Source organism: Rattus norvegicus, chromosome 10 (assembly GCF_021556685.1).
Source record: "Rattus norvegicus strain SHRSP/BbbUtx chromosome 10, alternate assembly SHRSP_T2T, whole genome shotgun sequence".
Classification (NCBI taxonomy): domain Eukaryota; kingdom Metazoa; phylum Chordata; class Mammalia; order Rodentia; family Muridae; genus Rattus; species Rattus norvegicus.
In genome coordinates, this window is record NC_141543.1 from 41,719,402 (window position 1) to 41,747,121 (window position 27,720).

General features: G+C 49.3%; 1 protein-coding gene across 2 annotated transcripts in view; it reads left to right on the forward strand.

Annotated features, from left to right (window-relative positions):
- Positions 1 to 27,720, forward strand: part of Col23a1 (collagen type XXIII alpha 1 chain) — a 290,407-nt gene that overhangs the window by 231,845 nt on the left and 30,842 nt on the right. Inside the window, 5 exon segments of one of the 2 annotated variants that reach the window (NM_181636.2) lie at positions 2,598 to 2,605; positions 4,574 to 4,600; positions 24,195 to 24,221; positions 25,421 to 25,447; positions 26,332 to 26,358. In NM_181636.2, coding sequence (NP_853667.1) covers positions 2,598 to 2,605; positions 4,574 to 4,600; positions 24,195 to 24,221; positions 25,421 to 25,447; positions 26,332 to 26,358 — 116 coding nt within the window. 2 annotated transcript variants of the gene reach the window in all.

Consider the following 27,720-nt stretch of genomic DNA (forward strand, 5'->3'; position numbering starts at 1 on the left):
CAGCCCCCAGCCCATTGATCCCAAAGTCCTATCTCCCCTCTTTGCCAAGCATCTGCAGATTCTCACCTCTTCCTACTGCCACTGCTCGGACCTGCCGGGAACAGCTGCAGCACACCCCAATGTCTACCCTGGCCCCCCTTGCAGCCTTCATCATGTTGAATCTTCATCGACCCCTGGCTGCCCATAACATCGAGTCCTCCGTGCTCCACGGCATAGAAACAGACCTTGCACTTGGCTGGCCTTCCCTCCCCTGCTCCCCTCCCCTCTTAGGAGAAGCCCAGAGATTTGGAAGTGAGTTCCGTCTCCGCTTGTCCCCATTCTGCCCCTGCTTTTCTCTCCGTGCCCCCAGACCCAGCTGAGCACCTTCCTGGGCCAGGATTGGCCCCACCACATCCTCAGAGCTTCCGGGGCTTCCCCAGAGTCCTGTTCTATTCCTAAGTGTCTGTTGAAGAAAGCAGTCTGCTAAGCGGGGCTCTTCACACTGGTCCTCAATACTGCGACCCTTTCCTTTTTTTTCTTTTTTTTTTTTCTTTATTAACTTGAGTATTTCTTTTTTTTTAAGATTTATTTATTTATTATATATAAGTACACTGTCGCTGTCTTCAGACACACCAGAAGAGGCCATCAGATCCCATTACAGATGGCTGTGAGCCACCATGTAGTTGCTGGGAATTGAACTCAGGACCTCTGGAAGAGCAGTCAGTGCTCTTAACGTCTGAGCCATCTCTCCAGCCCCAACTTGAGTATTTCTTACTTACATTTCAAATGTTATTCCCTTTCCCGATTTCCGGGCCAACCTCCCCCTAATCCCTCCCCCTCCCCTTCTCTATGAGTGTTCCCCTCCCCATCCTCCCCCCATTACCGCCCTCCCCCCAACAATCACGTTCACTGGGGGTTCAGTCTTAGCAGGACCCAGGGCTTCCCCTTCCACTGGTGCTCTTACTAGGCTATTCATTGCCACCTATGAGGTCAGAGTCCAGGGTCAGTCCATGTATAGTCTTTGGGTAGTGGCTTAGTCCCTGGAAGCTCTGGTTGGTTGGCATTGTTGTTCATAAGGGGTCTCGAGCCCCTTCAAGCTCTTCCAGTCCTTTCTCTGATTCCTTCAACGGGGGTCCCGTTCCCAGTTCAGTGGTTTGCTGCCTGCATTCGCCTCTGTATTTGCTGTATTCTGGCTGTGTCTCTCAGGAGCGATCTACATCCGGCTCCTGTCGGCCTGCACTTCTTTGCTTCATCCATCTTGTAAAGCCTTTCTTTTTTTTTTTTTTTTTCTTTTTCTTTTTTTTTCCGGAGCTGGGGACCGAACCCAGGGCCTTGTGTTTGCTAGGCAAGCGCTCTACCACTGAGCTAAATCCCCAACCCCACTGCGACCCTTTCTTACCCACAAGGTTCCCAGCTCACTATTGGCCATGCAGGTGTACCCCTTATTCCAGTGCCGGCCAAGGGATGCCTGTATGCAGCCTCATCCTACAGAGTGGGGTCTGAGGTATAGTGGGAACAGAGGGGTTACTGGGTTGGCAGAAGCATGCATTTGTGGCAGGGACATTGCTTTGAGGAGTTGAGAGACCATCTTCCAGGATACCCTACCCCTAACTGATCCTAGCCATCCTTTAGTGTCCATGAGACCACCAATGCTGACGCCCCTTGTATAAAATGACTATATTTACATATAACCTACACACATCCTCACAGATACATTACATCGTCTCTAAGTGCCTTATACAATGTAAATGATATGCAAATCAGTTATACTTAAAAATTAATGACAACGGCCTGTTCAATATAGGCACAATTTTTTCCAAGTACTCTGTGTGTGTGTGTGTGTGTGTGTGTGTGTGTGTGTGTGTGTGCGCGCGCATGGGTGTAGCTGTGAGATGTGTGGTATGCACATATATGTTCAGAAGCCAGAGATCTTCTGTGGCTAAGCCTCATCAAAGTCCCTACCACAGTTTCCGTATCAGCGATCCTCAACCAGTGTGTGGCAACCCCTTTGGGGGTCACCTACCAGTATCCTCCTGCATATCAGACATTTACATTATGATTCATAGCAGTAACAAAGTTACAATTGTGAGATACCAACCACCACTTGAGGAACTGTATTAAAGGGCTGCAGCACTAAGGAGGCTGAGAACCACGGCTCTATACTGTCCCTTCAAATCTCCTTGTGCACATCAAACCCCAGAGCTGGGCTGTGGTGACCCATTGCATGCCTTTACCCCAACCCTTCCCTACAGTCAAAATGCTTTTGCCTCTTTATCTCCCTCCTCTGGGGTGAAACCCAAAAACCTGCTCACTGGAAAGCAAGATCTAATTCAGATTTAGCTTTTCAGAACATGACGGGAATGGACGCCAATCAGCCTCATGAACTGAACACATGAACCCATGCATGTGAGAACCCTCATTGCCTCCGACATGGCCACCCAGGCTCCTCCGAGGGCAAAAGTCTATCATCTTGGTTCTGTGGCTGACCCTTGTTTACAGGGCCATTGTGGGCAATGCTGTGAAGCCTGGAGTTGTTGAGGTGGGGGTGGCCAGGGCTGTGCTGAGATGGGGAGGGAAACTTCCGTGCTGACAGTAGCTTTTCTGCTTGTGTTTTGCAGGCCCTCCGGTAAGTGTCTCGGATCGTGCTGTGCTCCTGAAAGATAAGACATTTATTTGGTTCTCTCTATAAATTCGACTCCCATAAAAGTGACTTTTGGTTAGAAAAGAGTGAGCTTTAAAAAACAAAGAAAAAGGTCAGGGGTGTAGCTCAATTGCTAGAGTGCCTTGTCCGGGGTGTGCAAGCTCTGGATTTGATCCCCAGGACCACATAAAACCCTGTGTAATGATGTACACCTAGAATCCCAGCATTTGGGAAGTGAGGGCAGGAAGATAGTGGCCATCCTTGGCTGCATAGGGATACTGAGGCTAGCCTGGGCTACAGAAGAACCTGTCTCAGAAATAAACAAGCGAAAAAGGGTCCAACCCAGACAGAAGCTGAACTGGTTTTTGTTTGGTTGGGTTTTTTTTTTTTCCGGAGCTGGGGACCGAACCCAGGCAGGGCCTTGTGCTTGCTAGGCAAGTGCTCTACCACTGACCTAAATCCCCAACCCCCTGAACTGGTTTTTAAACAGAAAAAGAAAATCCCTGAGCTTGCCTTGCCCACTAGAACCTTCCACACCAGCTTTTCGGGAGCGAACTCGCATGAATCCAGCGACTCCTCCCCAAATCCTTGGTTCAGCTTTGTGCACAAAAATGTAAATGCAAGCTCACCTCTCCGACTCCTTCTCTGCCCGCTGATTTTTTTTTTTTTTTTTTTTTTTTTTTTTTTTTTTTACTCTCCATTGCTTTGGCCAAAGGCCTGAGACAGTAGCTCCAAGTCAAAATTGGGCATGATCACTGGATCCCGGAGTTCTTTTTTCTTCTTAGCCAGCTTGTCTTGCTCCCAGCTGGGACTCCATGAGCCTGGCTGGCTGGCAGAGGTGTTGAGAGGGCACCAGAAGGAAAAATGTCACTGCATTTAAGAGGGTGTGAAGGGAAGCTCAGAGAGGCTCCCGCCTTGGCCAGACAGACAGAGGCTGCTTTGATGGCGGTGACTCGGTGGCCCCGAGAATCCCCCCTTGTAGAATCCTCCCTTCTTTGGGTTACGGATGTAACTGCCTTTGATTCCTCTTGGCGGATTTTCAGGGCCAGATAAATCCCTATGCATCCATTCAAGTAGCACATGGACAGTCAACTGGAGCCAAAATTAACCTTCCAAAGGAATTCTTTTCAGATGAACCATTTTACCTCTGACTTCTATTTCCATGATTCATATGCCCCCACCACCCCTACCAGCACCCTTCAGACTCTGGCTTCTCTGTGCATGTAACATCAGTTTGAGCCAAAGAAAAGGCAGGCCAACAAAAATGTGTAGGGTTTTGGCCACAAGTGAACTTCCTGGTAGAGTGCTCCTGGAGGCTCCGTGGAGGCGGCTTGTACAAACTTGTGGAAATACAAAACACAAAGGTGAAGGCACGGTTTTGTACCTGGCTCAGTTGTTAAAATATTAAATGGGTTAAGTAGGCAGTAATTCTTAAGTTACCACTGCAAGGGGCTTGGAAGGGGAGGGGTTACCCATGTGTGGGACATAGGTGTCAGTAGCCTTAAGCAGGCCTAATCTGAACTGGGGACAGACAAACAGCCGGTAGCAGTGCATATCCCCCATATCTCTAGCTTCCAGAACCTTCTCAGCTCCACCTGTTCCAGTAGAAACGTGGATGAGTTGAGAGCATACTGCAGCTCCTGTGTGAAGGATTTTTTTGCCCCTGGTTCGTGTTCTCTGTCTTATGCCAGAATTGACATAGGGGTGACACATGTGGATGTAGTAGCTTGGTGGCTCTGATGAAGGCCCCATGGCTGCTGATAGGAGAAGGCGGTTGTCCTTCTGACCCACCCCCTGACCCAGCACACTACAGCCAGCAGTGTTGGTCCCCTGGAAACCGTGCAGAAAGCAGCAAGGGGGTGCAGCAGGGGGTGTGGTTGGACAGAGTTATAAGCATTGCCATATGGTTTTCTGCCCAAACTCTGATTGTTAATGGCTTATTAATTACCACAGGGGCAATCAGGACGAGATGGCTACCCGGTAATTTAACATTTATTGTTTTTGTTCTCTCTCTGCCTCCTCCTCTTAATCCAACATTCTCCTGAACCTTGATATTCTCCTCCAGAATCTTGACTGAACTATTGCACTCCGCCTTCCTCCTCCTGTGCTCCTTGGTAGCTGGACTGTTTCTTTCTATGGGAGGATCAGTGTGCACTCTGGGTAGACTCCAGCCTCCCAGGCAAAGCAAAGAGGCTGTCACAAAGCAGCTTTCCTTCCAGCCTAGCGTATCTGCTGAGCCCTGGCCAGGCTGGGCCCTACCCTTCTGAAGGACACTACTGTACCACTACCCAGTCAGTGTCAGGGGCGCCCTATGATCTTAGCACTCAGAATGAGGGAGCTGGTTAGTTCCAGTTTGGCCTTTATGGTATGAGAACCTAAAAAAAAAAAAAAAAAAAAGTTAGCTTGTATTTGGGATTGATGACCAAATGGGTGTCAGATCAGAGACAAGAAGTTGGGGTGACCCTGCTGCCCCCTGGGCCTTGCCAAGGTTAAGAGAGATGACAGTAGCTTCCAGAAGAACAATATTGCCCTACAATAATCAGGGACCAAGCAGCTGCCTCAGCCAAAAAAAAAAAAAAAGGACTGGGAGGAGCTTAGTGAATCCAATAGAGCTCAGGGTGTCTGTCAGATGCAGGGGTTTTTCCGTGCCTTCAGATAGGAGGGAAATGGCGGCTGGTTCAGACAGCTGTCTCAGTCAGAACTGGCCGGCAATGGTGATGTGGTCCTCAGTCCTGCAGGGCCTGCCTCCCTGGAGGCTGAGGAAAGCAGTCTAGCCTAGAGTATCAAGGAGACCTGGCTTGATTCCACACCTACAGCTTCATAGCTTGGTGACCCCAGGGAAGGCACACACACCCTCTCTGAGCCTTGATTTCCTCCTCTATGAATGAGATATGTCCTCATACCTCAAACAAAGTGTGGGAATTGAGGCTAAATGACACCCAAGAGGTGACAGTTCTGCATAAATTACAAATCGGGTCACCTATAGCTCTCCAGGACTTGATAGGACCTTTTGCACACATTGAACTCGAGCTCAAAGCAACACTGTGCTAGGTCCAGGTCCCTTTGGAGTCTCCTGGGTAGGTGACACAGTTTCTTCAACAGGCAGTCTGACCTCTCAGACTAGAACAGTGGGGCTCTGCATGAAATGTGACTGAAATGTGACAGTTCACAGAGCAGATCCTACCTGACCCAGAACTCCCCGACTCCTACACAGGGAGGGCATCAAGGGCCTTGGGCCTTTTGCTGCAGTATATCCCCACTTGGATATTACTAGCATGGGATGACTAGAATCCTTCTAGCAAAAATCTCTAAGTCCTAAGGGACTCAGAAGACATACCTACCCACCTTGAGATTTCTCTTTAGGGTACAGATTCTCTTCTGGGCAGGGGTTGCCCCACTGTCAATTGAAAATACCATATGTATTTTTTAAAAAATACCTGTCCCAGTCAACTTCCCAAGCCATCCTGGCTAGGAACAGCATGCTGCAGAGCTTTGCGGTCCCCTCCCACCTCTCCCCACACCCCTTGTCTTAGTTAGGATTTTCCTGCTGTGAACAGACACCATGACCAAGGCAAGTCTTATAAAGGGCAACATTTAATTGGGGCTGCCTTACAGGTTCAGAGGTTCAGCCCATTATCATAAGCAGGAGCATGGCAGCATCCAGGCAGGCATGGTGCAGGAGGAGCTGAGAGGTCTACATCTTCATATGATGGCTGCTAGGAGAAGACTGGCTTCCAGGCAGCTAGGATGAGGGTCTTAAAGCCCACACCCACAGTGATGCACCTACTCTAACAAGGTCACACCTCCAAATAGTGCCACTCCCTGGGCCACGCATATACAAACCAACACACACACACACACACACACACACACACACACACACACACCCCTCACACCTCACACCTCTACTCTGTCAGGAACACAGAGCCACAGCTCCCTGCCATGGCTAGATACATGTGAGAGTATCTTAACCCATAGATAGCACTTAAGCTACCCGGGAAGAACCAGATCCCAAACTCCAAGCCCAGTGCCCACCAATGCTTTGCTCTCGAGCCACTGCAAAAAATAACAAAGAGAGCTTTCCAAAGTCGAGCCTCTCTGCACATGCAAGGTCCAAAGGGAGTGGGAAGTTTCTGCTGTTTTACAGTGAGCAGACACTGACCCAGGAACCCTTTCCACTGGTTGAGAGCAGCAGAGCCATTGGCTAGCAATGGAAGCCATTTTATTCCTGCATAAGGAGAAGGGACTTGTTCTAAACAGCTGCCGGGTGGTCTGCAAAGGCCTCTTCTCTCTCTGCGCCTCTCATCCCTGACTTCTTCCCAGGGCAAGGACAAGGGAGGAATGGCAGGAAACTAAGCTAGAGGTTAGGGTGCAGGTCTGAACCCATCTCTGCCACTGGCTAGCTGAGACGCTGGAATAGGAAGCCCCACCCCCAAGTGTTCCTAAACCTCGGGCTCCTGCCTGTCAGTGGGGAAGTCAAAAGTCCTTTCCTCAGGAACTGGGGTTCAAGTGACAGGAGATGCACAAGGAGCCCATGACATGCTGGTCACAACAAACCAATGTCACCTGATGGAGCCATCAGGGATTGTGGGGATTAAACATGGAACAGAGACAGATGTCCAGCTCCAAGCTTGGCCCACAAGGGGATCTGCGACATCTGGGATGGAGGCAGGAGTAAGGATGTATGTGCCAGGACCTCCAGGGTCCCCGTGTCCTGACGCAGGTAATTTCTCTAAGAAGGAGATCAGTAAAGGCCCAGCATGCCAGCTGCCCCACTTCCTGTTTGCAGGCCCAAAGCAAACACCCTGAGTCCTTGAAACAGCTCCTTGGGTCACCGAGGCAAGCCGTGTCCAGTGAGGGGACAGCTGGTATATGGACCCGTTTCTATATTTCACTGCCTTGCCCTCTGAGGAGGGGTCCCTGCTGCCAGAGAGAGAGCAGTCCCAGCCAGGGAGAGGATAGACTGCACAGGATCTGAGTTAAACCCTAGTCCCTTGGCCTGTGGGAAACAGAAGCGCTCCGGGTGTCGATTACCAATGGCTCCCATGGAGTCAGCACAGCTTCCCAGGGCTGTGCACTATACTTATGTACTGGAATAGGCTGCCAGCGTATAAACTTATCCATGCCCCGTCCCAACATAAAGTTCATGCGTGCACACAGGCCTGCACAGGTGCTCTCACCCTGAATAAACATGGCGAGGCCAGAGATGATTTCAATTGTCTTCCCCTTCCGGTCCCATCCGGCCCACCACTACCACCACCACCAAAAAAAAAAGAAAGAAAGAAACTTATTCTTTGAGGCAGGGTCTCTCACTGAAACGAGAGCTCACCATTTTGCCCGGATTGTCTGGCCAGGAAACTCCAGGGATCTGTTTGTCCCTTCCCCAACCCCATTGTAAGTACATGTCACCATATCTGGCTTTTACTTGGGTGTTGGAGACCCAAACTCAGGTCTCCATGTTTGCCCAGCAGGTACTTTACGTGCTGAGCCATCGTCAAAGCCCTCCAAGATAGACCTTCAGGATGAGAAGACAGCTCAGTTGGCAGACACTCACAAAGCATCCATACAGCTCTGGGTCCAATACCTCATACCCTACAAACTCGGAGTGCTGGTGTCCACCATGACACCTACACTTGGGAAGCAGAGGCTGTAAGGTCGGGAGCTCAAAGTCATCTTCAGCTACGGGTGGATGTTGAGGTCAGCCTGGGCTTCGTGAAACCCCGTCTCAAAAACAAATAAGTTTAAAGCGATACTTGGCAGTCGGGAGCACTTGTCCTCCCCGGGGGCCCAGCTTTGGTTCCCAGCATGCACCTGGTGGCTCACAGTCATGTAACTCCAGGTCCATTAGTATCAGGCACCCGTACATACAAACACGCAAAACTCTCATATACTTAAAATAAAATAAATGTCAAAAAACAATTTAAATACATACTTTTTTTTTTAGAATGGAAAAGAAAAGCCAGCAAGATGGCTCAGTGGGTAAAGGCATTTACCTTGCAAACCTGACTCCTGGAACTCCATGTAAAGGTGGAATGAGAGAGCCAACACCACAAAACTGGAATGCACACTTACTTCCCATATGTACACTGTGGTGTGTGCATGCCTACACACATACACATGTGGACAGGCGCACATGGATGGATGGATGGATGGATGGATGGATGGATGGATGGATGGATGGATGGGTGGATGGGTGGATGGGTGGATGGGTGTGTGGATGGTCGGATAGATTAGACAGACAGACAGACAGACAGACAGACAGACAGACAGACAGACAAGGAAACCCTTCTAATCTGCTCATCGCACAGCCAAGCGTTTGGACAGAAACCCAGCATTGAGACAGATCAGTTTTCAGAACAGCTGTTTCGCTGCTGTGGCTTAGTCTTGGTGTTTGTGTTTGAGGGAATCTTAGAAGCTGTGTTTACTTTGTTGGCAAACTTTGGGACCAGAGGTGATTTTCTTTTTTCGCATTGAACCAGAATCTCGGCAGTTCCTAGCGAGACAGAAGCACAGGCAAGCTGGGCTGTGGTGGGGGTCCCCGGCCTGGGCTGTCTACGTTCACTCCATCTCTCCCTGCCCCCACACCCCCAGCTCAAACGAGGTCCATATGTGCAGCCTGTGGAAGCAGCTGAGGGACGGGGCAACAGGGGCCACCCACATCTGTGAGGCAGGTTATGGACTCAAGGGGGTCAGATCTGACAGGGCTCCAGGGTCAGTGTCTCCATGCTCTTCCTGAACAGAGGCTGTCTGTCCTTTGTGCCCCCAAGGGCTTGTTAACAGGACCTTACCATTGCAATAAATGCATGGTCGTGTCTATTGTAAAACATTTGGAAAATAGAGAAAGGCACCAAAAATAAAAGTGAAAAGGCACCTCCTACCATCCACAGACAATAAACCCATTATTTTCATGTTGCTGGTCTAGCATTTTTACATGAACTTTTTTCACATGCTTCCACTATTAAAGAAATGCTATAGGGACAGTCTTCTCTCTCTCACTTGAAATATCATGAGACACTCTGGCATGGCTAGATGACAGGATGGAATGGCTACATAGTATCTGGTCCCGTATATCATTTTATTTAGCCGATCTCTAAGTTATGGTATTTATATAGACAACTTTTCGACCTTACAGTCAACATCCTGAGAGTAAGTAAAGGCTTATTTCTGTGATTATCTCCATACAATAAATGTCTATAAGTTGAATTTTTGCACCAAAGGGTTTGCACATGTTGAAGGCTTTTGATGTGCTTTGCCAAATTGCCCTCTGGGAGGCCGCACTCATTTACATTCCCACCAACAGAGCACGAAACAGGCATGTTTCTCCAAACTCTGGCCAACTGTGGGAATTATCATACTCTTAATTTACTTCAATATGATAAGTTTTTAAATATATGTCTATATGTATGTGTCTTGTTTTAATTTAGGGTGTATTTTCATCACAAGTTCTCTTTTTTGTTATTTTTTGTTTTGTATTTCAAGACAGGATTTCACTGTATAGCTCTGGCTGTCCTGAAACTCACTCTGTAGACCAAACTGGTCTCAAACTCACAGAGGTCTTCCTGCCTCTACCTCCCAAATGCAGACATTAAAGGCCTGGCTAGAAGTCTTAAGAGACCTGACTTAGTTTGTGTTTGCCTGGCACCTAGTGGTAAATTTTGGAATTGCAAGTGTAGAGTTTGAAAGTGAACCCGCAGGGGCAGCCAAGAAACAAGCAGTCACCTTGCTATCAGCAGAGGAGAAGTTCTGAGCACTGACCTTTGTGAATCAACAATAGGGGGGTGCAAAGGATCCCCAGACATGGTATTCCAGAATCTTGGGGAACTAATCAGCTTGTATGCGTTAAAGAGCTTCGGCACCTCATAAATAGGCTTGATATCATGCTTTGTGCTACACACAGGGAAAGTTATATCAGACCCAGTCACAGCCTTAAACAGCTGAGGATGAGAGAGAGGTCTTCTGAACACAATGGAGTCATCCTGAAAGTGTCTCGCACGTCCCTTTTTTCATAATATTGAAGATGTATATAGTTTCTAAGGTGACAATGACTTGTCTGTCACTTAGGGTTTAATCTCCACCTCCCACCCTTTACACAGAAACACCAGACTGTGCCTTCTTATCACTACAAACTTCTTCTTTAGACTTTTCATTTTCTTCACCCTGGGTGTTGAGCTTCCGTGGCTCTCTGGCTTCCTACCTGCCTCCTGAAGGCCGCGTAAACAGTCCCTGAATATGGGGGAATGTACCAGGAAAAGAATAGGGGAGAGGGTGTCGGGTGGGTGCCTAGATAGTTCTGTGATTTGGATCAAATATTCAAGGACAGAATGACCTTTGAACTGAGACTTCAATGGCAGAGATGTGAGGGGTGAGTACACTCCGCAGAGGAAAATAGAGGAGGGTACAGGTCATGGAGTTTAGAGCAAGCTTCGTATGTCAAGAGCTATCTGAGGCCAGGATGGACGGAAGGAGAAAGCAAGTGATAGAGAGAGGGTGGAAGGGGAAAGGTCTCTGCTAGGCTGGAGAGATGGCCCAGCAGTAATGGCTGCTCTTGCAAAGGATCCGGATTAAATTCCCAGTAGAAGACAGCTCACGGGGTTGGGGATTTAGCTCAGTGGTAGAGCACTTGCCTAGGAAGCGCAAGGCCCTGGGTTCGGTCCCCAGCTCCAAAAAAATGAACCAAAAAAAAAAAAAAAGACAGCTCACCACCCCCTCTAACTCCAGTGTCAGGGAATCTGACGCCATCTTCTGGCCTCTATGGGCTCAAAATATGGTGCACATAAACTCATGAGACACACACATACACTTAAGTAAAAAAAATAAGGGTTGGGGATTTAGCTCAGTGGTAGAGCGCTTGCCTAGGAAGCGCAAGGCCCTGGGTTCGGTCCCCAGCTCCGAAAAAAAGAACCAAAAATAAATAAATAAATAAACCTTAGAGAGGAGGAGGGATGTGAGGGTTGTATCCAGGGGCTGCATGACATAGGACCTGTAGACTAGCAGTGGGGAGCAAAGATTCCCCGAGCCCCATGTTTCCTAAACTGTCACAGTGCCCCCTTGAAGCCATCCGTGTGCCCCTGAAGCGACATTGTCCTCTGGCCTCCACACATATGCATACATAGGTAGATATACACGTGAGTGAGAGGAGGGAGGAGAGGGCTTATGTAGCCCCCAGTCCTGGAGGCTCAAAGTCTAAGATCGAAGTTCAACTTCTCTTCCAGAGCACTCAGTGGCAAGCATGGGGCAAGCATGGAGGTCCGGCTCCCACCTCTAAGGATCCCACCAGGGCCCTTCTGTTCTTCGATCTTCACCTTGCTCCGCTTAGAAATCAGCTCTGTATGCACAGCACTTCCAAACACTGTGTTCTCTCAGACAGATCACCGGGCTTCTGCACCGCTCATGTTCCCCATGCACACTGAGGAGGTAGTGCCTTCCTCTTCCACACCCACTGTTTAAGGCACAGGCACTCCGGCAGTATGCACCAAGGGAGAGACCAGGCCACACGGTGCGGCCCCGTGTGTCAGAGACAGTGATTGTGAGCAATGGGCTGGGAAAGGAGAGACATTCTGAGTGTAATCCAACCCAGCCAGCCCGTGAGCCCATCTTCCGGATAAGACTGGAGCTCTGTAAGTCCCTGCATAATTCTGGGCAGGTCTGCATGGGTTTGACTGTCTCTGAACCAAAACTCTGAAATGTCTCCAGTCAGAAGCTTGTGACATCAACAGGATGCCACAAGTGGGAAATCCCACACCCAATCTGTGACAGTCACAGCACAGGGGTAGGGGCCGGGAAGGTGGCTCAGTGGTCGAAGTGCTTTGAGAAGCAGAGTGAAGATCCCCAGAAGCCACAGAAATGCCACTGAGCGTGGTAGGTCAGCTGCTATCCTAGCTTCAGAAGGTAGACATAGGATCGCCAGGGCAGGCTGGCTATCCAGACCAGCCACATTGTTGGGTTCTGGGGTTCCCTTAAGAGACTGCCTTGATGAATGAAGGGGAAGAATGATCTAGAAAGATTGCTTTCCTGACATCAACCTTGGGCCTACACACACACACACACACACACACACACAGAGAGAGAGAGAGAGAGAGAGAGAGAGAGAGAGAGAGCACTTAACACCATGACTTATAGCTCTAATCCAAGTGCTTAGGAGACTAAAGCAGGAAGATCACAAATTTGAGGGCAGCCTGGGCTACATAAAGAATTCCAGGCCAGCTAAGACTATGAGACTCTGTCTCAAAACCCCAAAAATTGTAAGTATAAAATAAGATTACCTTTGGGCTCTATATATAAAGTATATATGAGCCCTGTGTGAATTTCAGTTAGAATCCTGTCCCATCTTAGCTATGACGTGTGTGTGCAAATGCTCCATGTAGCCCAGGCTGGCCTTGAATTTCCTGCATAGCCAAAATGACCTTGAATCCCTGGTCTTTCTTTTTTTTTTTTTTTTTTTTTTTTTTTTGGTTCTCTTTTTTCGGAGCTGGGGACCGAACTCAGGGCCTTGCGCTTCCTAGGTAAGCGCTCTACCACTGAGCTAAATCCCCAGCCCGAATCCCTGGTCTTTCTGCACTAGGATTACGGACATTTGCCACTGAGCCTGCCAGTGTGTGTGTGTGTGTGTGTGTGTGTGTGTGTGTGTGTGTGTGTGTGTGTGTGTGGCAGTACTAGATATTGAAAATAGATTTTAATTGCACAGTAGGCGGTCTTCCACCGAGCTCTACCTCCAGCCTCCGGAAGCACTCCTGATGACCAGCATTTTAAATAATGTTTTTCTCCCACCACATATTTTTAAAGTCTCCTGGCTTCGGGGCAGAGGCAGAAGGAAAGTCGAGTCTCACCAGAAGTCTACAGTAGTTTATTGACAAAGATAGAATTGAAAACTGAGATAGCTGCCAGGGAATGAGGCTCAGCCTGGGTACAAGCCTTCTGTTAGGATCTGGGGCCTGCTCTATGGCTCAGCAGCTAAAGGTGCTTGCCACAAAGCCTGACCACTGAGTTCAGTCTCCTGGACCCCTATGGTGGAAGGAGAAAACTGACTCCTGGGAGTTGTCCCCTGATCTTCAAGTAATTACCTCAGCACTCTCTCCCACACAACACACAATAAATAAACACAATAAAATGTTTTAATGAGGAGTCAGAGCTTCACGGGGCACGAGGCAGGCCCCACTGGAATCAGAAACCTTCACTCAGGCATCTCCCAGGACTGAACACCACCCACAGGCTCTGTCTGGTTAAACTCATTGTACCCAGGGAGGCAGGACCTGCAAAGCCTCCAACATCAGTCATGGGGAATCGACAGCTGAGGTCCCAAAGGACAGAGTAAGCTCGGGGCTGAAATGTGGTCTTCGAGACAAGGCCCCAGCCTGGGACCAATTTCCAAGTGAATAACTCAATTGGACTGTTTGGAATTAATCAGGCGAACAAAAAAAATAAAATAAAACCATGAACACCACACACTCATATGCTTCCTTACACTCTTCCAGTTCAAAAACAGCTTTGATTGTAAAAATGTAATTAGTTAAATGATTCATCTGTAATACCCCCCAAATTCATGTGCTTTCTTAAAGTCTAACATCCCCTGGCTCATTCCCATCTGACCCCTGCAGGGCGGCTCCCAGCCCCCAAGATGCTGGGCAGAGGGAGGAGGGGTGAACACCCACTTCCTGAGTCCCCCATAATAGTCCCCAGATTGGAACCTCAAAGACAGAGCCAGCTGGGCTTGCAGAAGAGGGCCTCCATACAGGCTTCCTCCCCAGCCTTCTGCCCCGAGGTGGAACAAAACAGGTACTTCTGGAGTCCTGCCATTGTCCGGGTCTGGATCTTCCTTCCTCAGTTTCCCATAATGTCCCATGTGAGGCAGCCAAGGAAAGGGAGATGACCACAGGCATTGGGGGTACGGGGGGGGGCTTTAGATCCTTTACTCAGGTCCAGAGCTGCACACCCACTCTCACTTCTGTATCTCGGGCACAGGGGTCTCCTGCCCATAGATCACTCTAGAAGAGGAAAACAGTACCACGAGAGGCCAGCAGAAGAGGGTGGGCCATGTGCTTGCTGGTTGCCAGTAACCAATCTTAGAACGGTACCTGCAGACTGGCCACTGACCGGCACCTCTCCTCATTTCCCCACACACAGCCTACTGCATGGAGGAGCTGTTCACAGACATGACCTGAACCATGAACCCTGAAAAGACTGGAGAGAAGACAGTACTGGGGTAGAAAACTGTTCCTGCAGCCCCCATGACTAGACAAAGAATGAGTTTTGGTTCCCCATAGACTGTGAGACCTCAGGCATATGTCACCCCTCAGAGATAGTCTGTTCCTTGCATTCCCAGTAGCAATTGGGAGATCCAAGTGGATGACTCCTGGGAACTCCAGGGCTGGACACTCAAACCGGGTTCAATGAATGACAGTTCCTGTCGCTATATAATCACTTAGTCCAGCAGGGGGAGCCCTTAAGGCTATAGCAAGCTTGGCTTGGGTGAGCATCCAAAGTACAGAGCCTCTCCGGCTGTGACACTGGGGCAGGAGCTGGCTTTGACTAGTAGACAACAGATCAAGGGCGCCCCCTAGTGCTCATAGCGCAGACACCCATGCTGGTTGGGAAATTGGACCTTCATGGAATCACTGTCATGTGTAAACATTGTTCAACAAATGTTTATTCTCAGCTCACAGCAGTTTGCCATTCCACATGTAGTAGCAAGAAATAAATCCAGGGGTCCTAACCTCCTAGAAGCCTCTGACTAATCCACAGAAAGATCCACGAGTCACCTGAACTCCAGCCTCACCGTAGGCTGTGGTCAGCGTCAAGAGGGTTTAGTAGCTGTGAGCGTCTGTAAACCCACATCAGACGGGGATCAGGGCTGCTACCTCAGGAAAGTATGACATAAGGACAAAAAAAATGAAGTAGGGGGCTGGGAATGTAGCTCACTCTGTAGCCTGTTTGCCTAATAGACACAAGGCCTTGGGTTCAATGGCGATCCTTCCTAAATCACACACACACACACACACACACACACACACACACACACACACACACACACAAAACAGGCATGAAAGCCAGGCAGTGGTAGCACATGCCTTTAATCCCAATACTTGGAAGACAGATCTCTGAGTTCAAGGCCAACCTGGTCTACAAAGCAAGTTCCCGGACACTTAGGGTTACACAGAGAAATCATGTCTCAGAAAAAGAGAAAAAATAAACAATCAAACAAACAAAAAAACAGGCACGATGGTACTCACCTAAGCTATATGAAACCCTTCCTCAAAACACCTTTAACTAGCGATAACTAGCAAACACCTTTCATTTCAGCAGTAAACAGGCAGATCTCTGAGTCTGAAGCCAGCCTGGTCTACACAGTGAGTCTTAGACCAGCCAGGACTGAGACCCTGTCTCAAAGAAAAAGGAAAGCCAAAACAAAGCAAAAGCCAGATGGGTGCTGACAAAAGGGAGATACAGGAGCCCCCAGCCCCACCCCACCCCCAGACAGAGCCAGGCTGATAAGGAGCAATCGGTAGAGGCAGCTAGCCTCACTAAGGAGCCAACTGCTTCCGTCCTCTGATGTCCAAGTCCCAGGAGAGCCATCCTGCCCATTCCACTTCCCTATCCCAAAGGACATGGGCATCCAAGGAAAACTGGGCAGCTTGTTCTTGAGTCTAAGGGCAGGGGCATAGCCAGCATGCCATCCCACCCCTGTCTGTTCAGGGATGGAAGATAGAGGAGGTTGGTCTGGGAGGAAGGCGAGCTGTGCTCAGGGGAACGGAAGGACCAGAGAGACAGTTCAGCTCCTGAAACCTGAGCTCACAAGCTCACTGGCGCCCCATAAGCATCACCTAGTAAAGAAAATAATATAATAATATAAATATATATAAATTACGTATCATAAGACCGTAACAGTTATATTTGCATATGATTAATATATTTATATATTTATTTTAATTTATAATTTAATTAAATTTAATTCACTTATATATTTGTTTTTATTAATTATACATAATTAGCATACATAAGAATATAATATAAGGGTTGGAGAGATAGCTCGGCGGTTAAGAGCACTGACTGCTCTTCCAGAGGTCCTGAGTTCAAATCTCAACAACCACATGGTGGCTCACAACCATCTGTAATGGGATCTCATGCCCTCTTCTGGTGTGTCTGAAGACAGCTACAGTGTACTTATATATAAGATAGAAAAGAAAGAAAGAAAGAAAGAGAGAGAGAGAGAGAGAGAGAGAAAGAAAGAAAGAAAGAAAGAAAGAAAGAAAGAAAGAAAGAAAGAAAGAGAGAGAAAAACTGGCAGCAGAAAAGTGTACAGAACTGGGGCTTGGGCTAGATGGACTGGGTGTGTCTAAATGAAGTCTTGCACATCAGTCCATGCAGGGCAATCCTCACAGCAGATTCAAGAAAAGCTGAGAATCCAAATTCGCTATGTACTTTAGATCCGTACAGCGTCCAGCCTTTTTGCTGGTGGCGTTACTTTTCCTGCCTATGTTGTCTACAGAAATCAAGGACGGTTCGTGCTGCAGCTCAGGGTTGGAGAGCTGGGGGTGATGGGAGTGGGGGGTGCTCTGCCTAGTGTGTATCAGTTCAGCACACCACAGAAGGAGGGAAAGCAGTCTACAAGATCATGTGTGAGTAGACAGGGGAGTACATAGGCAGGTACCCTATCAGACCAAGGGCAAAGCAGGGTCTTGGCCTCCATATAGTCCAGGGGCTGTGCTAGTGAACCAGGAGGGACAGAACACCCAGTGCCTCCGTTGACCATGAGCTATCTCTGTCACTGATCCCTGCTTTCACGGTGGAGTTGGAGCCACCCGGCAGTCTGCTTGGTGCCAAAAGGACAGACACCCCAGCCTGTTTCTATGTCCAGTTCTCCCTGCCACATAAGCGTCTCAGACAAATACAGCTCAACTCCCAGTCTCAAACTTCACTTTCCCACACCCACTGGAAGTCAAGGCCCTTTATCCCCTCTCCCTGAAGAGGGGCAATTTTTCCTGATACCTGACAAGGTCATCATGTTTCTCCCCCATCAAATACCAGTAAAGGGTGAATAAGTAATTTAAGCAGATATTTGGGATCAGTTCAAAGGCTTAGTCCTTTAAATACCTCCTCTTCCAGCCGTGGTGTGTGATGGGGACATAGATGTAATTGCTTCCAGCAACACGGGCCACTCACTGAGCAAGCCCTCGCCGCCAAATAGAAGCCAGCTGCTTCCATGACTCAAGACTGTCACAGCTGAAAGAGACCCAGGCCAACGGTTGCACACCGTGCCCTTATAGGGCCAGCAGGTCACTCTCCCAGGCAGTGAGCGGATGTGAAGCAAAAGGAAAAAGCGGAACAGGGGCCCTCGGGCCGTAACCCTGAGAAGGCAGTGCAGGCCTGGGCAGGCAAGAGCATGTCCCAGGGACTGGGAGGCCTTCCTGCTTTTCTAGACAATTTCAAAGTCTGTATAGTGAAGTGAACTGTCTGTTTTGGGGTTTTTTTTTGTTTTGCTTTGCTTTTTTTTTTCAACATAGCTGCTAATTTAGTTGGTTTGAGGAGTTTTGTTGTGGTAGTGGGTTTTTGTTTTTATTTTTTAACCTCACGGTTGTTACTTAACAAAACCTCTAGCTTTTGACATTGCACAATGACGACATTGCACAATGATGTCATCACCTGTATAGCTGATATGTGTGTGTGTGTGTGTGTGCGTGAGAGAGAGAGAGAGAGAGAGAGAGAGAGAGAGAGAGAGTACATGCTACAGTGTACATATGGAGATGAGAGGACAGTTTGTGGAGGTCAGTTCTTGACTTGTACCAGGTGGGTTTCAGGGATTGAACTCGGGCTGTCAGGCTTGACGGCACCTCTAACCCCCTGAGCCATCTCCCTAGCCCTCAACTGTACATCTGTTTCAAAGTTCACACTAATACTAATATTTTAAATAAGTTTATAATTTTATACCTGGCTACATTCACAGCTGTCCCCAACCACATACAGCCTGACACACCTGTGAGTCTAGAACTTGCTATGACTTGGGGTACAGAGGCTACTCTGCAAAGCACCCAGACCTAGGGTCTCTGGAAAGAGCAGCAGGCCACCAGCAGGGCACAAGTCACAGCTGGACCTCTACACTAAGGCCCTTTCTTCCTTGCCCTGGGGCAGGGAACTCAAGTTTGGGGAAATTGTTAAAACCCAGACTAGACTTGTAACCCATGTGTATGCAACAGCCGGGCCTGAGAAATCAGAACCATATGGGGCTGACCTGCCTGGAGGGGGCTGCCCCCTACTCCCACCCACTGGCCATCCCTAGCAAAGCCTGGGACAAGACTCACGGAGCCGTCATAGAGGAATGCACACTTCCCCGGCTGGGACCTCAGACCCCATCAGGCCTTGTAATTTGATGAATCGTCAACATCTGGGGACTTAATTACTAGGCCCTGAACTGATAATCCTGGTAAGCCCCCCTCGTCCAGGGGCCCCCAGCCCGGTGCATTTTGAGGGCTCCATTTCCCCAGCAGGAGCTGTCAGCATTAATTACAGTTAGAAAGCAAGACAGTCACCCAACTCTGGTTGGGTGGAGGAGTGGTTCTGTATGCATCTAAACATGGCCGGTTTGTTGGTTTGGCTTTCTCCTGTCACAATGAGACAGAGTGATAACATACCCATAATCCAGCAGTGGGAGATGGAGGTATGGGCATCAGGGGTTCAAGGCCAATGTCTGCCTTGAACAAAAGGGGGGCAGAGAGATGGTCCAGCAAAGAAAGGCACTCGCCGTCAAGCCTGAAGGCCAGAGTTCAATCCCCAAAACACAGAAACTGGAAGGAGACAACTGCTGCGCGACTGTCAGTCAGTGCGCGACTGTCGGACTTTGAGCTCCGCGTGCGCGCGCGCACACACTCATACAAAGAAATAAATACAATACTTAAAAACTGAAAGAACCACCAGGCAGTGGTGTCGTGCACCTTTAACCCCAGCGCTCGGGAGGCGGGCGCAGGTGGATCTTTTGAGTTCACAGCCAGCCTGGTCTACAGAGTGAGTTCCTGGGCAGCCAGGGCTACACAGAGAAACCCTGTCATGAGAGGTAAAACTATGAAAGACCAACTCTAAGATAACCCCGCTCCCACTGCCTTAATCCTTGCCCTGGAGGAGGTGGCAGAAAGCACCAGCCCTTGTCATCCCTGACGTGAGGTGGACGGCTCCCTCAGTCCTCCGTGCCTGATCCTTTGAGGCCCCAGGGGTGGAGCCTCCAGACTCAGACACCCTCTTGTCATGCTTGCTCCCAAATCTCAGGGATGGTTCCATGGAGCTTTGCTTAGGTACAAACCACTGGGGCCATGAAGGAAAGAACTACTACCTGTAACTCCAGCTTCAAGGGAACCAACATCCTCTCTGGCCTCTGTTGGTACAGATACACATCATTTAAATTAAAATAAATTGCTGGGCAGTGGTGAGACACGTCTTTAATCCCAGTGCTGGGGAGACAAACACAGGCAGATTTCTGTGAGTTCAAGACCAACCTGTTCTACACAGAGTGACTTCTAGGGCAGTCAAGGCTACACAGTGAAACCTTGTCTCGAAAAACCAGTAGATGTATGTATGTATGTATGTATGTATGTATGTATGTATGTATGTATTATTTTTAAAGACTATTTTTTTATTTTTTTGCCTGTGTGTATGTACATATCTATACTGATATATATATATATATATATATATATATATATATATATATATATATATCTGTAGGTGATACAGCCTACCCATTCAGAAAGTCACATGAAGGTCACTTCCAGCACAGCCTCTGCCAGCACTAATTCAGACACCAATTCTGTGTCAGCCTATGGCTGTCTCCTGTCTTAGGTTGATCTAAGGGAGGAATTAAGAGGAGAAAGGGGAAGTTGACCTGGGACTTGAACTTGTTACCTGAGAGAACAGCATGTTTCCCACCTTACAGACAAGATCAAGGCCTGGGATGTCCAGGTCACCGAGTGAGGCAGGAAACTGAGCCCACCCTGGGGCTTTGCTCTCCGTTCTTGTGCCGCCTGTGGTTTTATTTGCTTCTTGAACATCCAGAAACATCCGGGAGCCAGCTGGTCTCCTCAAGAAAAATCAACTTCAAGCAGAACTGAGACTTGTAAACAGCTGTGGGGTTTCACGGAGGGCAGAAGGTGACGAAAACCTCTGGTGAATCCTGTGGCTTTGATCAGGCAGGAGACGGTTCCCAGAGGCAGAGTAGCAAGGGTCAGAGGAGGGATTTGAACCCAGATCCTGCAGGCTCAGCTCCCTGCTGCTTCTCTCCTTGGTGTTTCTTGCAGGAAACTCAAAAAGGGTGGGAGTAGCTCAGGTTAATTCCCCACTGTCTAGGGCAGGGGTGGGTTGCTTTGATGGGAGAGATACCTACCCCTAATCCTGCCACCCGGAGCATGCATCCAGCCAGCATGGGGCTCTGTCCTTCCAGAACATTCTGCCTGGACTTTGTCTTGCCTTAATCTTAACCACACAACAGTCAGATTTGTTTCTAGCATTAGACAGACCATCCCCTAGCCCTTCCCTGAGGCATCTCCCCGACTCCCCCATAATCCAGGCTTAAGCCTTTTTCCAGCCCATGGGAATGCCTACTTTGTAAACTATATGAGCTATATAGCCTCACACCTGGGTTGTTATGCTAAGTCTCAGCCTGGCCCTGAGGGAGGTGGGGACACTCATGAGACTGGGAACGCTGCCACCCAGACACCCACAAACTAGAAAATGATCTGGACAAGGTTTATGGGAAAGAAACCTGCTTCACAGAGTGATGCCAAGTGTTTCTCAAGTTCACTGGACCACAGAATCTCTCCATGGACAAGTCTACAGTATAGTGGACCAAGGGGCATCGGTCTGAGAAAGGTAGAGGAGAGATGGGGAGTTTCCATCCTAGAAAGTGTGACAGCTCAGAGCCACCCCGCCCTCCTCTTCCCACTGCCATCCTCCCCAGGGCAGAAGGGATATCAGAAGCACATTGTCAAGTCACTTACTTCCATTTGACTACAAAGCGGGATGTTCAACCCAGCGGTGGTGACAGACAAACACCTTTAATCCCAGTGCTTGAGAGGCAGAGGCAGATGGATCTCTGAGTTCAAGGCCAGCCAACAGAGTGAGTTCCAGGGCATCCAGAGCTACACAGAGAAACCCTGTATGGGGGTGTTGGGGGAGCAGGATGTCCTCTACCTACCTCTGAGTCCTCTTCCTCAGTGTCACCAAATCCCAGTAACTGCCCTATACTTACCCAGCAGTCTCTCTGAGGTTCAATAACTCACCCAGAAGGGAGATTAATTTAGAGGCCTAGAAACACCTCTCTGACCCAGGCCTCAGTCATGAACCCAGAACCACCTCTGCAGACGAAGGTCATGGCCGTGCGTCAGCTGTGTCCTAAAGACTGGTTTGCCTTTTCAGCTTTAGTTGGACCCTTCTCTGCCCACACTGCCTACCTCCCCCTACATCCACATTAGAACCAAATCCCCAAGTGTTATTTCACCAGGTACCTCTCCCTAACCATATCTGCTACCCCCAACCCAAAGCTGACCACGCCCCTCCTTGGCTCTGAACTGCCAGGACTCCCTGATCATTTGTCCCACTCCCCCTTCCTCTCTCCCTCGTGGGAATGGTTGACATCCCTCATCTGGAAATCTGAAGTGCCCCGATATCGGAAACTTTTCTGAGTTATCCGCCTAACACCCCAGCTTTAAAAAATCCCGCAATGTGACCCTGCGCTTACCAGACAGAATCATTAGTACCATGCAAAATTACCTTCAAGACATAGGGATAACATGCAAATGAATTGACAAACGAATTTCATTTTGTTTGTACTTGGGTTCATCTCCAAGATATCTCATTATGTAACTGTGAACATTCCAAATCCAAAAGACGTGTGTACCAACCTTTTTGGACGAACGATACGCACCCTAAATTTGCATATGTTTGATAAGCTATTGTAGGGGTGGGACCCAAGTCTAAACACTAAACCCCAGACACATCAAACATTCCGTGTACTCAAGCCTGCTGTTAACAAGAACATGATAGTGATCTGTTAAATAGTTGTATGCATGATGCAGTCTCACCGCAGGCAAGAATCCACTACTTGTTGCTACTTGAAGTTTCAGATTTTGAGACAGGGTCTGGTGTAGCTCAGGGTGGCCTTGAACTCACCTTGAACTGATGGAGCCTCCTGCATCCACTTTCTGAAGGCTGGTGTTACAGGTGTGCCTGGTTTTTAGGCAGTGCTGGGGATTGAACCCAGAGCTTTGTGCATGCTAGGCAAACACTTTACCAACTGAGCTACAATCTCAGCCTGGAAGGCAGGTTTTCTGATGAGGAATGTTTGACCCAAGCTTTCCCCAGCCACGTGTTTCATGTCAGGTCTCATGTGTATCCTCGAGAGTGGAGGGAGGAACCTTTCTTCTTGGTTGCCAATGACACTTGTGTAGAACACAACATCAGACCATATTACCAGGAACAGGGCCAGACATCCTGACTCTAGAATGCAGAGAAACCTGGAAGGTTTCATGAAAGAGGATGAAGATGTGCAGAGAGGAGAAGGGTGAGTCAGTCAGGGAAACAGTGTGTGCAAAGACTCAGAAGACTGGAGCTGCAGGCATTGCTCCTGGGGTCAAAGGTGACATATATGTTAAACTGAAATGTTTCTTTTAAAATAAAAAAGTGAATTACATGTGGGGATAAGGGGACAGCAGTGAGGAGGACGGGGCTTGCAGAGAACAAATAACCCTGGTTCGCAGCATCCCCCGATGCCGTACCCATCTAGCCCTAGGACATGGGTGAGACTTGTTCAGTAGACAGGTGATTGATTAGACAGACAGAGTACGCCTTAGCACCACTGGCCCTCTGCAGGCACTACTCATCCTACGATACCCTGCTCTCAGCCCTGGTCCAGGAATCATCTAGCTTCTTTTTACTGCTCCTGTCACATGCCACAGCAGAAGGCTTAGCTTTCCAGGGTCTTCTGATCTAAGTGACAATCACTCAAGCCAGGATGGCTTAAAGGAAACCCAGGAAACAGATGTGTGCAGGATCACTGCACAGCTCCGACTTCCAGGCCTCAAAACTCTGTGCTCGCGCTCTCTCGCGCTCTCTCACGCGCTCTCTCACTCTCTCTCTCTCTCTCTCTCTCTCTCTCTCTCTCTCTCTCTCTCTGTCGTCATGGGGCAAGGGAGGGCAAGGAACCCCAGGTTCATTGGGAAGAAAGAGCCCCCTTTCCCCCTTGAGAGCGCCACTGAAGTCCCAGACATGGTGTTTGTGGCTCAGCTTGCATCCAGCCTGTGACCTTGACAAGAGAGAATGTCATTGCCCACCCTCAACCATCTGACCATAGTGATGGGGAGGGCTTTGGAGGAGAACTGGGGTTCTGTTATCAGGAGATGGGATCATGAGTGGCTGACTATACACGAGTACCCTTCCCCCACTCCCCACGCTGGCCATGTGGAATGTACCCTGACCTCAGGGCTCAGGGCAGGCTTTGCTTTCTTGTCACTGAATAATGGGGTCCTAAGGCATAGAAGGAATGTTCCTGCATGTAAGTAACCCTTGCTCTCTCTCTCTCTCTCTCTCTCTCATGTTCCAGGGACCTCTAGGTCTGGACGGCAAGCCAGTAAGTGACCACAGCATACTAGATGGTCCTGGGGTAGGGCTGCCATTGTGGGGGTGGAGTGACCATGGGACACCTGAGGGGACTGGAAAGTGAGTTCGGCAGCTAGAGGAGAGCAAGACAAAGCCATTTGTCACATGTGTTCCAATCCATCCGCTGACTGAGCAACCACGGAGATGCCCTTGCAGCTTTTTGCCTAGAGGGATCCTCTCCTAGGAGAGGATGTGGAGTTATGGAGAGCCATGCTCAGTCCCCAGTGTTCAGTTGGCCCTCAAAGTCTATAAGTCCCTCCCAAGAGTCCCTAGCTAGATACAGAATGTCTAACACATTTTCAAGACTTCCATGATGGCATCAGGCTGAAGAATTCTCAATACCTGTTCCAGGAGTTCATGGCCCACAGGCATCCTCAGCAGATGAACAAGGTGCACAGAGAAATCTAAGCACAGTTAAACATTGGGGGGTGGGTGAACAGGTAGGCAGACAGGGGTGATGGTAGGTGGGAGGTAGATGAATGGATTAACGGATGGGCGAATAGATGAGTGGGTGGGTGGACAGATGAGTAGATAAATGAGTGCAAGGATAAGTGGTGGGTAAGTGAGTGGATGAGTGGGCAGGTGGGTGGATGGATGGATGGATGCATAGGTGCTTGAATGCTTGCATGGGTGAATGCATACATGGGTGAATGCATTCATGGATGGATAGGTGCATGGATGCATGCATGAATGAATGCTTGCATGGGTGGATGCATACATGGGTGAATGCATGGGTGCATTGGTGTGTGCATGGATGAGTGCATGCATAGGTGGATACACGGGTGGGTGGATGCATGGATTTATGCATGGATGTTGGGTGGATACATGGATGCATGAAAACTGGATGGCAACTCTGGACAGTGGCCTCCTTACCGGCAGAGATAAGGCATGGAATATGCGTGCCCTCAGGCAGAAAAACTCGTGTGCGAGCCCTTTTCCTGCTCAGAGGATGCCTGTGGACCCTGTTACTGACCCCATGCTGAGGGCAGGTGTGGAGCTTCCAGGAGGCAGCAAGGACAGCTTGACAGGCCTGTGTAGTGTTCAACTCAGACGCCCACAGCTCTGCTAGTCCCACATGTCCCTCTGCCCCGCAGCCATGGGTCAGCCAGAAGTGCAGCCAGCCTAGCTCGTCTCCCTCACAGCTGTTCTTTCTCCATCTTCCTTCCCCAGGGACTTCCAGGCCCCAAAGGGGAAAAGGTAAGTGGAGGGGATCCAGCCCAGATTCCGTGTGCTGACAAAGGATGCCAGCAGCCAACTCTGAACCTCGGTGCCAGAGCATAAAACTCGGCCGTAGACAGCAGTAGACACGTGACCCACCAAGTTCCCTAGAAGGGAACGAGCCGATCTGTGTGGGTGTGATGGTGGGCTCGGGAGGAAGGGGGATTAGAAGAGAGCTCAGAGTGGCAGGACTGAGTGAAGACCTCCAAGGCCACATGCAGTCATGCCCGGGTGATGTGTCTGCTCAGGGACAAGCTGATCAATCGATCGGTGCCCTTAGCTGTTAGCAGGGCTGACAAAGCCATGGAAAGACACAGGACCTGGGGGCTCAGAGCCTCCTCTTTGCATTCCAGCCCCACTACTGTGTGCTTTGGCAGGCTTCCCGGCTGTGAGGGCCTCAGTTTGTCTATCTGTATAAAAGCTACTGGGGGAGGGGGGAGGCTGGTTCTGGTGCTGCCAAAGCCACAGAAAGGACTCTGGGGTTTTGAGACCAAAGAGAAGCTTTCTCCTTTGTGTCTGTTGCTGTGTAACCCACCATGTCAGAGCTCATAGCTCAGCAGTCCAAGGTTCAGGAACTGGGAGAGGATACAGTGTGAGCAGCCATCCCACAGGTCACACTGTGCCTGGGATGTAGAATGTCTGGGATGCAGCCATAGATGAGGACCTGCCTGGCTTTAATCTGCTGGCTGTGTGACCTTGGTCTTGATACTTAACCTCTCTGAGCCTCAGTGTCCTCATTGGAAACGGAGATTTAAAACAAGGCCCGCCTATTGTTTGTGTCCAAGCACAGTGGGAATGTTCAAAGGGAAATGGGGAAAAATAAGGAAATCGGTGGCCGCTCATCTTCCTGTGTTTGGTTCTAGGGTGCACCAGGAGACTTTGGCCCACGGGTAAGAATGGAGCACCACCTCCCTCATCTACTGCACATGGTTTGTTTCACATCATTATAATAAGGGATTTCTAGCATTTTCCGGTGGTCCCAGCTCACCACAGCTTACCTCAGAAAAAGTCGAATGAGCCAGCCCTTCCCCTCCACCTTTGTCCACCTTGTGGAAGCCCCCAGGCACCCTCACCTAACAGAGGCTGCCACCTCCCACTCAGATAACAGGTATCTGGCAGATGTTGTGATGCTTGTCACCATGGCAACCAGAGAGTGTGGTTAGCCCTGGTCCCAACCAGACATTGACCATCCCACAGGACAGCTGGTAAGGAAAAGTGAAGGCCCAAAACTCAGCGCTGTCACTTCCCAGCCCCATGACCATGACAAGTCACTTTTCCCTGAGATCCGGCCCTTAAACCAGGAAGGGTGACAATTCACACACACACACACACTCACACACAGACTCACACACACATCACACACTCATACACACACTCACACATACACACACATACATACACACTCACATACACAGCAAGTGCTGTGAAAATTCATTATAACCATAAATGTCAGTGGTGGACAGCAGCACTCATCATGGGGACAGGATACATGTGTCCCCTCCACCCAACTGTGTATCCTGGGTCCAGGAACCCAGAGGTGTTTGTCTAAACCTGAGGTCAGTCTTGGCAGAAGCCCTTGAGTAGTCCTAGGAAAATGCCCTCACATTTCCAGAATGTTCTGGACAAAGCACACTGACCACAGAAACTGAGAGATAGACATTAGCTGCCCAGAGGAATATGGGGTCACATGGAAGAAGGTTATGGCCCTAGAACATAGTGGTGCAAGGGTCACTCACCCACACCAAGAATCTGCCGTCTCGGGCTGGAGAGATGGCTCAGTGGTTAAGAGCACTGACTGCTCTTCCAGAGGTCCTGAGTTCAATTCCCAGCAACCACATGGTGGCTCACAACCATCTGTAATGGGATCTGATGCCCTCTTCTGGTTTGTCTGAGGTATGTGCGACAGTGTACTCACATACATAAAATAAATAAATTAAAAAAAAAAAAAATCTGCTGTCTCAGGGTGGGATTGGGTGGAGAACAAGTGAGCTGTTTGGGCCCAGGAGGACAGTGAAGAGAGGGAGGGAGGAAAGGCAGAATGCACAGGCTGGGGCTTCGAGGTCAGGGCTGCACAAGCTGCAACCCGAAGGCTCGAGCCCAGGTTTGGTGAAATGCCAACAGTGGCCCCTCACAGGGTGTTTGTTGTGATGAGAACTGAAGGAGGCAGGGGATGAAACAGGCTGAGTTTCAGTGGGCAGAGCTGTGCCTTGTTGGACCATCAACAGAGGTCAGTCAGGACCAGGGCCACACAG